The 15663-nt window shown below is 42.7% G+C and overlaps 1 protein-coding gene and 2 non-coding genes across 3 annotated transcripts; 2 read left to right on the top strand and 1 right to left on the bottom strand.

Moving 5' to 3' along the window:
- The first annotated feature begins 295 nt into the window (after positions 1-295).
- Positions 296-5542, top strand: LOC140224818 (uncharacterized). Its single transcript, XM_072301526.1, has one exon. It carries the CDS (start codon positions 296-298, stop codon positions 5540-5542), a length of 5247 nt encoding a protein of 1748 aa, XP_072157627.1.
- A 3542-nt stretch (positions 5543-9084) lies between these two features.
- LOC140224926 (5S ribosomal RNA) lies at positions 9085-9203 on the top strand. The gene has a single exon (XR_011900147.1). It is a non-coding gene; the product is annotated as a 5S ribosomal RNA (ribosomal RNA).
- Positions 9204-10136: 933 nt separating this feature from the next.
- On the bottom strand, positions 10137-10255 carry LOC140224927 (5S ribosomal RNA). The gene has a single exon (XR_011900148.1). It is a non-coding gene; the product is annotated as a 5S ribosomal RNA (ribosomal RNA).
- Between the last annotated feature and the right edge of the window lie 5408 nt (positions 10256-15663).

The following is a 15663-nucleotide window of genomic DNA, read 5'->3' on the forward strand; positions in this document are numbered from 1 at the left end:
TCCAAGCGCACAAACCAAGTCCTCTACAGGACAGCTGGCACTCGTCCGCTCTTTCTCAGGACCAGCGCTAGCCGACTCTAAAAGTCGCACTCCTTTTCATGGTGCCGAAACCCGGGAACTATTCGTTGAATAGTTCTCTGTACGAATCTTAAATTTAGCTCTCCCAACTAAATTTTATGCTATTTAATTTTCATCCAAGAAAATTTCATTCTATTTAATTTTCCTAAGAAAATTACTCTACTAAAATTTTCAGGAAAAATCATTCAGCTAAATTTTTCTGAAAAATTTAGTTGAAATGGCGGGTGATCAAGACTCCTCAGGTAAGGCGCATCCAGGCACACCAAAATCGAGGGAAAGTTCTCCAGCGCACCTCGCCGAACTAGCAGCGCTCAAGGCGGATCGAGAGAGAATTTTTTCTGCTACCCAGAGTATAGCGGATATTTTCACGAGTGAATTGAGCGAAAAAAACTACAGGGATCACGAGCGATCCCTCCTAAGGATCCAGAAGTTGCAGGCCGACTTCGACGCAATACAATCAGCCGTCCTAAAGGCAAATGTATACGTCGTGAAGGATGATAAGGTACCTGTAACTGCTGTCCAGAAATCTTATGACGAGCTGGTTCGTTCATTAGAAAAAATCTATCAACAAAAATCCAGGAGACCGGAAACATCAAACGGTGACAATGCCGTTGGCGGCGTACGGCTCCCTAGGTTGGAACTTCCTACTTTTAGCGGAGATTATTCAGAGTGGACGTCCTTTTACAACTTATACAAGGCGACCATCCATGATAATGAGAAACTGAAGCCAGTCGAGAAACTTCATTATTTAACTTCTAAGCTCAGGGGTGAGGCCTTGGAGTTAATAAAGAATATCGAGGCCGAAGAAGATCAATACGCTGTCGCCTGGGATTTGCTGATAGGAAGATACCAAAACACAAGAAAGCACATATCTCATCACTTTTTTGGACTGCTTGATATGCCATTCATCAATTCTGATAAGGACATACCTAATGCCTTAACTCAGATCAACAAACATAAGCATGCGCTTCGAGCATTAGGCTACGACTCGAAGGATTATGGACCTATGGTGGTAGCAGTCGTTTTGCGGAAATTGTCTCCATATCACAAGAAGCGTTTTGAAGACTCCAGGACAGATTCCACTGTTTATCCAACGTTGGAGGATGTCATGAACTTCTTGGAGAAGGAAAATGCAAAAATCGATGATGTCTCATCTAAAAGAGGTGAAAAATCAAGCAACGATAATCGATCACAAAAGAAGGCCTTGTATGTCGGAACAAATTCTCAGTCAAGGAGCAATGCTAACCAAGCAGAGCCAAACAAGTCGGCATGGCGCAAGGGCAAGGGATCATCCAAGTCCCAAAATTCAAGTGGTAAACGACGAAATGAATCTGAAATATCTAATTCTGATTGTCCCTGCTGTCAAGAAAAGCATCCATTATTTTTATGCGCTCAATTTAAGGCCAAAAAGACTGAAGATCGGAGGAAAATCGTCGAGTCTCTGAAAAGATGTGTAAACTGTCTCTCTCCAGGAGACTGCACGAGTAATAGCTGCAAGAGCTCTAGAAGGTGTTACGTCTGCGATGAGATGCATCACACTCTGCTACACCGAGACAAGAATTACTCCATGGGTCAAGAAGATAAAGGCAGTTCCAAGAAGGTGATGATGGGCACGAAAAAATCAACGAAGGCTACAGTAATGTTCGCCACCGTCCTCGTAAGAGTAAAAACTCACAATAGCTCCAAAATTGTGAGAGCAGTTCTCGACTCCGCTGCACAGGGGACGTTTATTACGACCGAATGCACTCATGCTATAGGGTTGCCTATCGTCCAAGGGGCAGGAGCCATCCAAGGCATATCCAGTCTCCCAAGTTCTACTCGTGGTACGGCCACTGTGACTCTGTCATCTGTAGACAATAAAGTGTTCGCTAGGGAACACGAACTAATCATTTTGGATAAAATCACTGATTTTACTCCTTCCACGTTCATCCATGATGACGTGCAGCACTTAGTGCGCGGTTTACCCATGGCTGACCCAGAATGGAACCAGCCTGGGCCCGTAGATCTTTTAATTGGTGCGGACCTCTTTCCTGTCTTAATTATTGGAAAACCGCGGCCTCTGGGCACAAATATGCCCTATCTTATTGAAACGAGGTTGGGACATGTGTTAATGGGATCTGCTCCAACGCAATTGCATCCTCCCATGGTGCTCATGGCTGAGTTGGAACAAGGTTCCATTGCCCAGCTCAGCAAAGATATTCAAAATTTGTGGCAGATCGAGACAATACCTTCCAGAGAGCCAACGAAGCCTCCTGATGACCCGGCTGAAATTTATTTTCGTGAGAATGTCGAGCGTCTGCCCAACGGACAATTCTCAGTACGACTACCGTTCGCAAAGCCTCCAAGCGCGCTGGGAGAGTCCTATCCACAGGCACTTCGGCGTTTTCTGGCTTTAGAAAGACGTTTCAAGCATCAGCCAGAGTTTCACAAGCTATATGTGGAATTCATGGACGAATATCAGAAGAACGGAGTTATGACTCTTGCTCCGGACAATGTTATGGAGGGTTCACACTGCTTTCTTCCTCATCATGGCGTTATAAAGGAGACTAGTTCCACTACGAAACTTAGAGTAGTTTTCGACGCAAGTGCAAAGACAAGTACCGGCGAATCCTTGAACAGCGTGCTCCATACTGGACCTTCTCTACTAAAGGATATCAGAGACGTACTAATGGGATTCCGAAGACACAAGGTTGTGTTCTCCTGCGATATTCGGCAGATGTACTTACAAATTGCGCTACACCCTGAAGACAGAAGGTACCACCTGGTGTTATGGCGTCCTAACAAGGAAGCTCCTGTGCAGATCTATCAGCTAAACCGGGTCACCTTCGGTGTAGGCAGCTCGTCGTTCTTGTCGAGCAGATCGTTAATAGAGCTTGCCACTCTTTACAAAGACCGGTACCCCAGAGCATCCAAGTTAATTCTGGAGGACATTTTCTGCGATGATGTGATCTCAGGGGATAGAACCGTTGAATTAACTCGATCTCTCATCGAGGAGTTAATTGCGCTACTCAAGGAAGGCAACTTTGCGCTCAGGAAGTGGACCAGCAACGACTCAAAGGTTCTGGAAGGCATTGCCGACGAAGATTTAGAGGTACCATTTACCTGGGAAGATCCTATGACTTCCTCATTTTCTATGTTGGGTCTTCATTGGCTCCCAAGACCAGATGCATTTTCATATCGAGTGGACCAACCCATCAGGGCTACCACGAAGAGAGCAGTCCTCTCTGCCATAGCCAAGATTTACGACATCCTTGGCTGGGTATCACCTGTGACATTTCTCGCCAAAACATACATGCAACAGCTATGGTTGCTCAAGTTGGGCTGGGACGAACCCCTGCCAGGGGGATTCCAGACCAAATGGGACAAATTCATGCTTGCGCTCTCATCCTTAAGGCAAGTTCGAATTCCAAGATTATTGGCATTAGAAGAATCCCTTGTGCAACTACATGCCTTTTGTGACGCATCTGAAGCCGGTTATGCAACCTGCATTTATATCAGGACCAATGAGCCACCACATGACACGAACTTGGTAACAGCCCGTACCAGAGTAGCTCCGTTGAAGAAGATCTCTCTGCCGCGGCTTGAGCTCTGCGGAGCGACTGTGTTGGCGGATTTAACGGATTATGTGACAAAGCAGCTTGATCCATACTATAATATCTCTGGCATTCACGCCTGGACTGATTCTAAAATTGTGCTCCAGTGGATCCAGACCCCATCTTACAAGCTGAAGACATTTGTGGCAAATCGGGTCTCCCATATACAAGAGCTCTTATCCAATGTAATTTGGCATCATGTCCCTTCTAAGGACAACCCAGCCGACTGTGCGTCACGTGGACTTCTAGCGTCCGAACTCTTGAATCAAGAAATCTGGTGGAAGGGGCCAACATGGCTTCGAGAAGACTCCTCACAATGGCCTGCAGCTCCGTTACCGCTCGCGACTGACTCAGTTCCTGAGAGCAAGAATCTTGCAGTATTATTGGTCTCCAAGCCTATTCAAACTTTCTCTAAATATTCTTCATGGACTAGGACTAAGCGAGTCTTGGCTTACATCCTTCGCGCAATCACTCCAAAGAAGTCACGATGTGGAGGAGAGTTAACCATGGGAGAATTAAAGAAGGCTGAGCTGCAGCTATTCCGGAAGGTTCAAGAAGACTGCTTTCAGGATGACTTACTCAAACTGAAGAAAATTCAAGATGGAGTGAACATCTTGTGCGCTAAGCCGGTTCAAACTTTAAGTCCGTACTTGGATGAAGATGGCCTAATAAGAGTGGGAGGTCGCCTTAAGAATGCAGACCTCGCTGAAGGTGAACGGCACCCGATCCTGTTATCCGGGAAGCATCACCTGACTCAGCTGCTTATTCGCGAGTATCATAAGGATCTCGACCATCCTGGAACCCAAACTCTACAATCTCTTCTCACAAGGCAATTCTGGATAACCGGAGCCCGAAGGGCAATTCAACATTGCGTTCATCAGTGTCTCAAGTGCTTCCGAGCGAGACCAAGAAACAGCGCACCGCTAATGGGCGACTTGCCTGCACCTCGTGTAACGCCCAGCTCCCCATTTACTCATACTGGCATGGACTTCGCAGGCCCCTTTTCTGTAAAAACCTACAATCTTAGATCCGCCCGGACCGTGCAAAGCTACATCTGCATATTCGTTTGCTTCTCCACGAAAGCTGTGCACATAGAGTCTGTACACGATCTAACATCTAACTCGTTTATTGCAGCTCTAAGAAGATTCACAGCCCGTCGAGGGTGTCCCACGGACTTGTACAGTGATTGCGGAACTAACTTCGTGGGCGCGGACAACGCCTTGAAGAAATTAATTTCCCAAGAGTCGAATGATCTAAGCGAGCATGCTCTAGCAAGAGGCATTAAATTCCATTTTAATCCTCCTGCGGCTCCGTTTCAAGGAGGACTTTGGGAAAGAGCAGTGCGTAGCATGAAGGAACACTTCAAAAGGATTGTCGGAGACCAAAAGCTCCAGATGGATGAATTTCAAACCGTTTTGTGTCGGATCGAGGCCATCTTGAACTCCAGACCTCTTACGCCAATGTCAAATGACCCAAATGACCTCGAGGTTCTGACTCCTGGTCATTTCTTGATAGGCAGGCCTGTAGTATCCCCTCCAGAGGAAGAACACGGGGACACTCCTCTTCCCAGGCTCAAGAGGTGGAAGTACGTGGAAGCTCTCTCTCAGCAACTTTGGAAAAGATGGTGTAGTGAATACCTGCAAACTCTACAAAAGAGGAATAAATGGCTTAAGACATCAACTCCGCTGAAAGAAGGTGATCTCGTGCTCATTGAAGATCCTCAACTCCCCACCCTTTGCTGGAAAAGAGGTCGGGTGTTGCAGACGTTTCCTGGGAAAGACGGGCAAGTTAGAGTCGCCACCGTGCGTACTCCCACCGGCGAGCTCAAGAGACCCGTGCTCAAGTTATTTCGTTTGCCTGCGGAGGATTGATCACCCACCATTAACTGCTAGTTGTTAAGTCTAGCTCTTATTTCATAGTATTATACAGAGTCTCCAAGCTCTTTAAATAATGTTGTTTCTTTTTCTTTTTCTCTTTGCCTCTGCCTCCGCCTTTCCTAATGAAACCCCCTTTGTGGTTTCATGGCGGGCGGTATGTTTATACCAGCCTCCTCCGTCTGCAAATGCGAATTTTTAAATTATAGAATTTTTGGGCATTTTTTCTATTTCAATTTTCTGAGAAACCTGGCAATCAGCTTGGATGCCAGAATCGCGCGCACCGCCGGACCGTTCGCTGTGTACTGCTTATGCAACCAGTCCCGCGTCCCACGCACGCATCACGTGGGCACGCGTCGCGTCGCGCGCTCTAATCACGCGGCCGCGCGTCGCGTCGCGGCTATAAAAAGCGAGCGGCCGCGCGTCTCATCACCAGTCGCAGCTCAACCGCAAGAAGAGTAGCAACCACGGTAAGTACCTCCAAGTACACACAGCTCTCATCCATCGGCGCGCTGGTCCATCTCTAACCGAGCTCTCCACGGCTCCAACGACTTGCGGGTCTTCCATGCCCACATCGCCCGGAGCGCTACCGCACTGGGCCAGCCCGAGGAGCCGTCTCTTGGGGTCTCTTCGGCGTCTCCAAGCGCAAAAACCAACGTGGACTTCCATGTCCAGATCGCCCGGAGTGCTATCACACTGGGCCAGCCCGACCGAGCTATCTCGTGGGGTGTTCTAAGCGCTTCCAAGCGCACAAACCAAGTCCTCTACAGGACAGCTGGCACTCGTCCGCTCTTTCTCAGGACCAGCGCTAGCCGACTCTAAAAGTCGCACTCCTTTTCAGTTATTTTGACTTCAGAGACCTTAAAACGTCTAGAAATGATGGAATGGGCCGCGGCCCATGGCGGCAATTTTAGGGGGCGGCAAATTTTGCAATTTTTTAAATGTAAGTATTAAAAAAAATTGGATTCAGAAAAAAAATTACAAGCAAGAAAATGCGACAAAATCTCTCATTTCCAGAGAGTATAGTAAATTCTAATTTTGTCGTCTTTCGGTGATACAAGAGACAGAACCTTTAATTAGTCGAGTCTGGAACGACGTGGTGCAGAGAGCGATGATAACGAAGACTTGAGATGATAAGGAGAAGCCCTCGGCGCAGCGGTCGGCATTTAACGCACATCAGCGCTTACAAAACTGCATGAATACTTCACGCATTGCGTCAAACACAATGCGGTAAGCAGCGGTCGACGTGAAACGCATAGCGCCTACAAGACTGCATAAATATACTTCACGCATTGCGTCAAACACAGTGCAGTCAGCGCGGCGCGGTGGCAGAAGTTAAAATCATTAAACCACATTTATGTTTGTTCTTTCATAATTTTTTTTGTTCATTTCTTATAAATGGAAGGCCTTGTCCAAACAGAGATAGGTTCACGGAACTTAACTTTCGCGTAAAGTTCCGTGAAATTTTGCTAGTAGTGTCGACAGGGCTTTCGCAAAAAAATGTTTCCAACACGAGTAAACGCGTCTTATGCACCCCTCCCCCTCCGGCACTTCACTTGATAGTTTTTATTGATGTTTCAAAACGAATGAGAAAGGGGCAGCAAAATACAGGCGGCCCATGGGCTGCAAGTAGATAAATCCGGCCCTGCCTATCCCCCTCCCCATATTTTTACTGTGCCTACGATACGCAGATCTAATAGCAACTCTCAGGTTTTGAAGTTCATTTTTAATTTTTTGTACCATGTCCGAAGTAGCTTTTTCAAAGCAGTATCCTAGGAGAATAGAACAATCCTAACCGGTTTTGCAAGACCTTATTATCTTTTTTATGTTTTTCATCGTGTCCCATTTAAAAAAAAAAAAAAACACAATCCATTATATTCTCTGAAGTAATAATTGAGTTGAATTCAAAACATAAATACTGCATGGATGATTCACAAATGACGATTTTTTGTATCCAATGCAAGTTTGACTTTGGTTTCCGACCTCTTTTGCTGGATTACGAAAAGGACTTTTAAGCACGGAGAGAAACAACAGTAGTGGTCACAAGTAGTGGACAAGTAGTGGTCACTTATCAAAAATACATAAAAACGATGATATATTCAATTTAATTTCATAGCTAAAAGCCTCTGTCCAAGTGAGTGTAAATAGGGATTCCACACGCACAGCCTCGCGGAACTTGAGAATGCCGTTCAGTTAACAAACACAATTTCATTAAAAATTAAAATGAGCTCATGAAGGATTGAGACTAATTAAATGCACTTTTTTCAGTCTAGGGAATATCTTGAAGACATTCGCGGTAATGAATGCTCGCCGTGGGAGCTTTAAAAATTACTAAAACAAAGTTTAAACGTCGTTCTCGAATTATTTGCGACTCTTGCCTTTTCTCCATGCCGTCCACCCTTCTCCCCCCCCCCCCCCCGGGCTACACTACACCCACCGCCCGCGGCCCACCGCAGCTAACCTGTACCCCAGTGGCGTGGCGTGCTTTGCGATATATCGATAGATATGCCACTCAAACCTATGGAAAAAGATCGATTATCAGGGTGTTCGCAGCGAACACCCTAGTAATCGATTCTTTACCATAGTTTCAAATGGCGAGATATCGATAATCGATCATTCACGCCACGCTACTGCTGTACCCAATCGTCTTTCGTAGGTGTTGTGAAAGCTCCCTTAAATTTGGAGTTTCCTTACCTGAAAATATGACTCAGTGACCAATGAAACAAATTTCACCATTTTTACAGTTAGCTAATGAGACGAATAAAATAATAAAATATTAAATGAAATACTCACAAGACCCAACTAATCGAAAATGCAAAGGCTTATTTTTTTAAAAAAACTGAGAGTTGATTTGCTCTGAGCAAACTATATATGTTAAAAAGCTCCGACAAAGCTGCTTACGTTTTCCATTGAAAATTTATTTTTCGACTTTTCAATCCAACTCGACAAAATTGTTCTATCTACTAGAAATTCTGCCTTCCCGGATTAAGGTCCTTTTCTCAAAAGGCGGTTTCATAGGTAATAACTCCACATTCCTGAAAAATGCTCTCTAAGGGCCGTAGATCAAAAGGAAGAGTACTTAAATTGGCATGTGAGCCATTGGAATAATCGAATTATCGAGATACATTTAAAAATAAATTTATCGAGCCGATAAGCGAAATTTCCCGTTCGTAGGTATGTTTCACCATTAACTTAAAGGAAGATTTTCCGGGAATGGGAAACTAAAATAATGTTAAAAAGCTCCGACGAATGTAATACCGTGTACACAATTTTTCCGATGGGACGGCTTCTAAACATATAAAAATTAATGGGATCATTGTTCATGTGTAGAGCTAAAGACCATAAAACTTTGGATCACCGCATCGAAAAACTGTAGTCAGGAAAAAATTTACAAAATCCTTTGATTTTCAAAAATTCGAAAATTTTGAATGGGAAACCAGAATTACGCCCCCCCCCCCCCCCCCCCCTACAGGCTACTGGGCAGGACGAGAGGAGGTAGAATGATGGGCTTCTCTGCGGTTCCAACTTTTCGTCCTTTCGCCAACGGCCATACCACGTTGAAAGCACCGGTTCTCGTCCGATCACCGAAGTTAAGCAACGTCGGGCGTAGTTAGTACTTAGATGGGAGACCGCTTGGGAACACTGCGTGCTGTTGGCATCACTTTTTGCTCAAAACGTTTAGCTGTCAGGTGTCAGGTCTATTGAATCGTTTTACATATTTCGAACTTCTTCCTTTTTCCTGTGTAGAGAGCAACCCAAAAATGATTGAATATCCATGACGATTCTAAAATGTTCCTCACAGTATTTTGAAAACATTTTGAAGACGTTACTTTCGTTTTTCAGGTTGTTTTCGTTTTTTTTTTTTTTTTTTTTTTTTTTTTTTTTTTTATAATCGATTGATTCAAGCAGAATTTTTAGATCTTACACTGAAGAGAGTGAAAGATACTTACCATTTTTTTTATTGAATATCCATCAATTTGTTTTCAAGGTGCTTTTTTCTACCGTTTTCCGTCATTTCTCGCTTCTTTTTGGAGGGGTGGGTGTGGGGAGGGGTTAATTTGTTTGATGTTGATTGAATTTTGAGATTTTACATTAATGAAATTGACAGGTACTTAGCATCTTTTTCATTTAATATAATCACATAAAATCCCCTCCCCCTACGAAAAGGCGAAAAATGACAGAAAACCACGGAAAAAAGCACCTTGAAAACACTTTGATGTATATTCTTTTTCGCTTGTTCGTTTAGGGATAGGGGATCCTTATTTTTGGGATTATATCAAATGAAAAAGATGCTAAGTACCTGCCAATTTCTTTATTGTAAGATCTAAAAATTCTGCTTGAATCAATCGATTATAAAAAAAAAAAAAAAAAAAAAAAAAAAAAAAAAAAAAAAAAACGAAAACAACCTGAAAAACGAAAGTAACGTCTTCAAAATGTTTTCAAAATACTGTGAGGAACATTTTAGAATCGTCATGGATATTCAATCATTTTTGGGTTGCTCTCTACACAGGAAAAAGGAAGAAGTTCGAAATATGTAAAACGATTCAATAGACCTGACACCTGACAGCTAAACGTTTTGAGCAAAAAGTGATGCCAACAGCACGCAGTGTTCCCAAGCGGTCTCCCATCTAAGTACTAACTACGCCCGACGTTGCTTAACTTCGGTGATCGGACGAGAACCGGTGCTTTCAACGTGGTATGGCCGTTGGCGAAAGGACGAAAAGTTGGAACCGCAGAGAAGCCCATCATTCTACCTCCTCTCGTCCTGCCCAGTAGCCTGTAGGGGGGGGGGGGGGGGGTCGTAATTCTGGTTTCCCATTCAAAATTTTCGAATTTTTGAAAATCAAAGGATTTTGTAAATTTTTTCCTGACTACAGTTTTTCGATGCGGTGATCCAAAGTTTTATGGTCTTTAGCTCTACACATGAACAATGATCCCATTAATTTTTATATGTTTAGAAGCCGTCCCATCGGAAAAATTGTGTACACGGTATTACCTTCGTCGGAGCTTTTTAACATTATTTTAGTTTCCCATTCCCGGAAAATCTTCCTTTAAGTTAATGGTGAAACATACCTACGAACGGGAAATTTCGCTTATCGGCTCGATAAATTGATTTTTAAATGTATCTCGATAATTCGATTATTCCAATGGCTCACATGCCAATTTAAGTACTCTTCCTTTTGATCTACGGCCCTTAGAGAGCATTTTTCAGGAATGTGGAGTTATTACCTATGAAACCGCCTTTTGAGAAAAGGACCTTAATCCGGGAAGGCAGAATTTCTAGTAGATAGAACAATTTTGTCGAGTTGGATTGAAAAGTCGAAAATAAATTTTCAATGGAAAACATAAGCATACTCAAGGAATAATAACTCTAAAAGGTTAGGATTTAGCTCGGTTTTGAGCTAGGAAGAGAGTGCTCATTTATATTCTCATCCGACAATTTTGTGACTCCTAAAAATTAATGTTAGAACTGTAAATATAGGTCTCTTATAATCATGTTTACAACATCAGTCTCTAAAATGACAAAACTTTGGTTGGTTTCAGAACATTTTGTCATCGATTTTTTGTCCGTGCACCTTCTTTGTCCAGTAGTTTACGCCCACACGTAAAATAAGCAACAGTGACTTGGTCCAAGCGTTATATTTTAGTCGGTATATAAAATTATATTGAAAATATGGAAATGAGAAATTGAGAGAGAAGGAGGTGTTGTCATGGTTGCTCATTTTCTAAATGAAATGTTATTACTTTCTCCTTTTGAATCATCTTTTTAAATTATCATTGGTGAATATTTGGTTTTATTTCTGTCCTTAAAATATTGAATGCTTAATATACCTTATGTATGTATACGTACTTTTGGCGCGTATACGTAGTATACCGCCTTTGCGATCGTTTCGAACCCTGCTCGATACAATAACCGAGTCCCTTAGTTCCTTACCGAAAAGTGACTACCGCGAACTTCTCAGATTTTCCAAAGCGTGTAAAAAGTTTATTTATCCGTCAATAATTATGATTTAAAGTTGTTTCTCATTCTGGGGGTCTCTAGTTTATGTGCAGTGAATACCAAGAGTCTACGTTACTTGGTTTTTTTAAAAAAAGCCTAAGAATGCGACGCGCTGATTTAAAATATGCATATATAAGCAGAATCAAGCGAACTGATTCGAGGATGGTTGAGCAGGTCGGCACTCTCGGAATGAGAATTTAACTCCTCCGTTTTGTTCAAAACGTTGCTTTGACAGATCTGTAACCTCGGTTATACTTTGCAAAAGTTGGTACCCGTGCTCTGATAGTGCTGTTCATCTGACAACATTGTCAGTGTCAGCTGATAAAATGTATATTTTCACATAAGAGGTTAATAAAAGTTTTCAGTCAGTCTTTGACATCTATTGATAATTGTTTTGGTATTTATTTATAATTACTACGTAATTATATATTTTTCTTAGTTTTTAATAAGAAAAATATATAATTACGTAGTAAGTAGGTAAGTAAATAGTAGTAGGTTTGTAAATTACGAGGAGAGGCGGGCATTCTGTTCAGCATATCGATACATAAGTATTTTCATACGTAGAATTTAATTTTCACGTCAGGGAGTCGACATATTTTGATTTTTTTCGATTTTATACGGAAAATTTATGGTTTTTCGTGATTGAAATTACTTACAATTGTTTCATGAAAAATGAATGCACCCAAAATGACTATAGCATTTTGACTTTCACATACGTGCACTCACTAAATTGATTGGTAAATTCAAAGAGTGGGTACATCGACCTGGTATATCAAGTTTTCTGCGATTTTTTACGGCAAATCGGTAGATTTTCGGGATGTGGATTGCTTACTTTCAATTCATGAATGAATAAAGCATGGACATGGTTGAGCTTCTTTGCATGAAAAGACGTTTAAAATAACAAAATCAAGACATATTTAATACAATTGCATTTATATCGAGTCAATTTCTTTTCAATAATATAACGGGATTTATAATACCGGTGATTTGGGTATTTTAGCCCCAAAATACCTTTAAATCGACTTTATCTTTTAGGAGTTCGACAGAATTTTTCCTTTCTTCGCTTAAATTTTTCCGTAGCACTTTTCTTCAAGAATCTGATAAGATTTTGCTTGAGGCAGATCAAAAAACTTAAATTTGTTCGAATAGCTTTCTAGATTCACAATACACGGTCTCGTCAAGGTGCGTCGTTGACCTTGCAGTGTTGGATCGTGAATTCTCTTGTTGTGCTGCTTGCCTTTTTTGAAATCTCTGTAAATGAAACCTAAAGGGGTTGATATGTGCGAGTTAATGACGCGCCTTATCAACACATTGTGTTGGAGCTCACTGCTTGTTTTTTATTATTATTTTTTTCATTTTTTTCTTTACGAAATTATTACTTCATTTTGAAAACATTTATACTTTTCAAACGTGACAAATATTTGTTAGACCTTTTCCATGCGACAATAATCTCGATGAGCCGCAGTTGTGCCGACAGAAACTGCAAAAATGAATAAAAGAGGAGAAACAACCAAGAAGCACGCAATCTTTAGTTTTAACCCATTTGTACATCGATCTTTTAGAGTCAAATACGTCAAATTTTGAGCGTTTCGTTGCGCGCACACCTCGCTGCAGCACAATAAAAGCACAAAATGTAAAAGAAAAAATTGAAGTTCTCTAGAAATCATTAAATTTGACACGGAACCACCAATATTTAAAAAACACACATTATATTATTTTCTCCTTTGATAAATTGATACATATTTTTTCCCATCAATTTAAATGAGAATAATCAATACAGAGTGTGCAAACATTTCACAATCATGAGTTAAAAAACGCTGACTATGCGAGTATAATAAATATTAAAGCCGAACAGAGCGGAGCGGCGTGCTGCCAGCGCGAGAGGCTCACTGGCGCCTACAAACCTAAGTGGATACTTCACGCATTGCATAATGCTGGAAGTATCCACTTAGGTTTGTAGGCGCCAATGCGCGTTTCGCGCTGGCCGTCCGTGCGGCGGCGCTTGAAGCAACTATTTCACAACAGAGGTGTTGCACAGTATTATACAAAGTTGACGAAATGTCCTATAACCGGCAGGCCAATTCCTGAGAGCACGACTCACAACCACTCAGGTTATGTTTTGGTCACTTTCTGAAGGGCTGCGAGAGGAGAGGATACTGGGGCGGTTAGGCGTCGCATAGCGTCCGAAAGTGCAGTGAAAGTGGCTTTTAAGTATGTATTTTAAGATTTCGTCTGATCACTCGCAGGAAGGTTAATCAAGCTCCTTTTTGGGGCGTTGTACACTCGAAACTTTGCTGCGTCTCACGAAGCGCTTTTCGCCTGCATTCCCTAAGGATGCGACTTATTCGGCACGCACGTAGGACCGTTTTGCATAATCGCAAAAATGAGGAAAAATCACGTTCTGTACAGTAGAAAAGTTCATTCAAAAGTTGGCTGTGTCTCTAAAGCATTGTGTGCTTTCTTCGAGATGATTCAAAAGCAGCTCATGCGCGTCGAAAAAGTTATATCCTCACCAATTGGCTTGAGTAAGTCATTTCCTCACACTCACACTGACATGAGTCAACTTCATAATCAAGCGAAAACCGTGTCCTTGGTAGCTTTTCACCACGCTTGGGAACAAACAAATTGCCTTATGGAAGTACTTATTACGGCAATTAAAATTTCAACGGTAACAACGAATGTTTACTTGCCGTGATAAAATGCTTCTGGTTATAATCAAATCGTTTCATTCCATCATTCATTTCCTCGTTACATAGCATTGATTTTTTGATTGCGCAGAGATTGAGAGAGGAGTGGTGATGCATAATAGATATTCGTCAGTTGGCAGCATTCTGAGATTTTACCATTTACAGCGGCTGATTACACGAGTCGAAAATGTCTGGTTGTTTTTTTTTTTCCTCTCTCTCTTTTTCTAGCCTTGTTCTTTAATTTAGCAGCCGATAATGGCCAGGGCCACCGGCTACAACGTCCTGCAATTATTTATTGTGATTTGAACCTTGTTTTCAATTGTTTTTGCCGTTGTTTTCTCTTACATGAAAAAAAGTGTTAGGTGTCATCCAATAAGATTGTGGTACTACCCCAATGATGATATGGACAATTAATCAATTTTGGTAGCAATGCAACTCAAGTTGGGGTATTACCGTAACATTTGGGTTAGCAACCTAATTTATTGGGGCACTACCACAATCAATTGGTGAACTACCACATTTAATTGGAAATGTCCACGTTGGGAACTAACCCCTATTCTTTTTTCCGTGTATCATGTTTCACGCTATTATAACCACATTTTCTGACATTATCTGATATAATTATATCTTGATATTTTCCATGAATCTCCTGACCCGTTCCTACCTCCGACTTTTTAGTAAACTTTCCCAAGTTTGTCAGACAATAAATCCTTGCGCCAGGTATGAAATCCATACTTTCTTCGCACAATGCAGAGGTTCAGCACGTCCTCTCCCTAACGTTGCGCCCGTCATCCCGCGTTGGCAGGGACACGAAACCCCCTTTTCCGGGATCCCGTCTTATTTTCCCGACGACGACGCCCCGGTGGCGACGGGGGATGCCATCGGAGAGATTTAATTTTCCACTTGACGTTTCCTCGGGTTGCGCGCACCACACCGCACGCCCGAGGAACCCCATTAATAATGCACGTCGGGAAACCCGCAGAGGCGCGAAAATGCAAGCCGCGAATCAACATTAAATGAACGGCGGAAATAGACAATGGACGGCGGGGAAAGTCGGAATAAATAAAAGAAAATAATGGTCGGACGTCAAGTGTCCGGCGGAGTCGGTCCGGTTGCCGGCGAGGAATATGAAATAAGCGGAGGGATGGTCCGGCCGAGTGTCCGGTCCGGCGGGGGGGGGGGGGGGGCGGGACGGCGAGCGTGATGATTTATAGAAAATATTACGAAAGCGAAGACTGGGTCCTGGATCTGACAAAAATTTCCCGGCTAAGTGAATTCCCCAACCATATCAAATATTCGGCGCTCGCATTCGGCGAGGCGCGGGGGCGGGGCGCGGAGCTTTCGGTGAAGAAAGAGAAAGAAGCCGGGGCCACCATTAGGGAATTAGTCCGTATGTCTTTCCGAGCCTTTCCCCGTGTCGTGTCCTGCAT

The sequence above is a fragment of the Bemisia tabaci genome, chromosome 6, assembly GCF_918797505.1.
Source record: "Bemisia tabaci chromosome 6, PGI_BMITA_v3".
Classification (NCBI taxonomy): Eukaryota; Metazoa; Arthropoda; class Insecta; order Hemiptera; family Aleyrodidae; genus Bemisia; species Bemisia tabaci.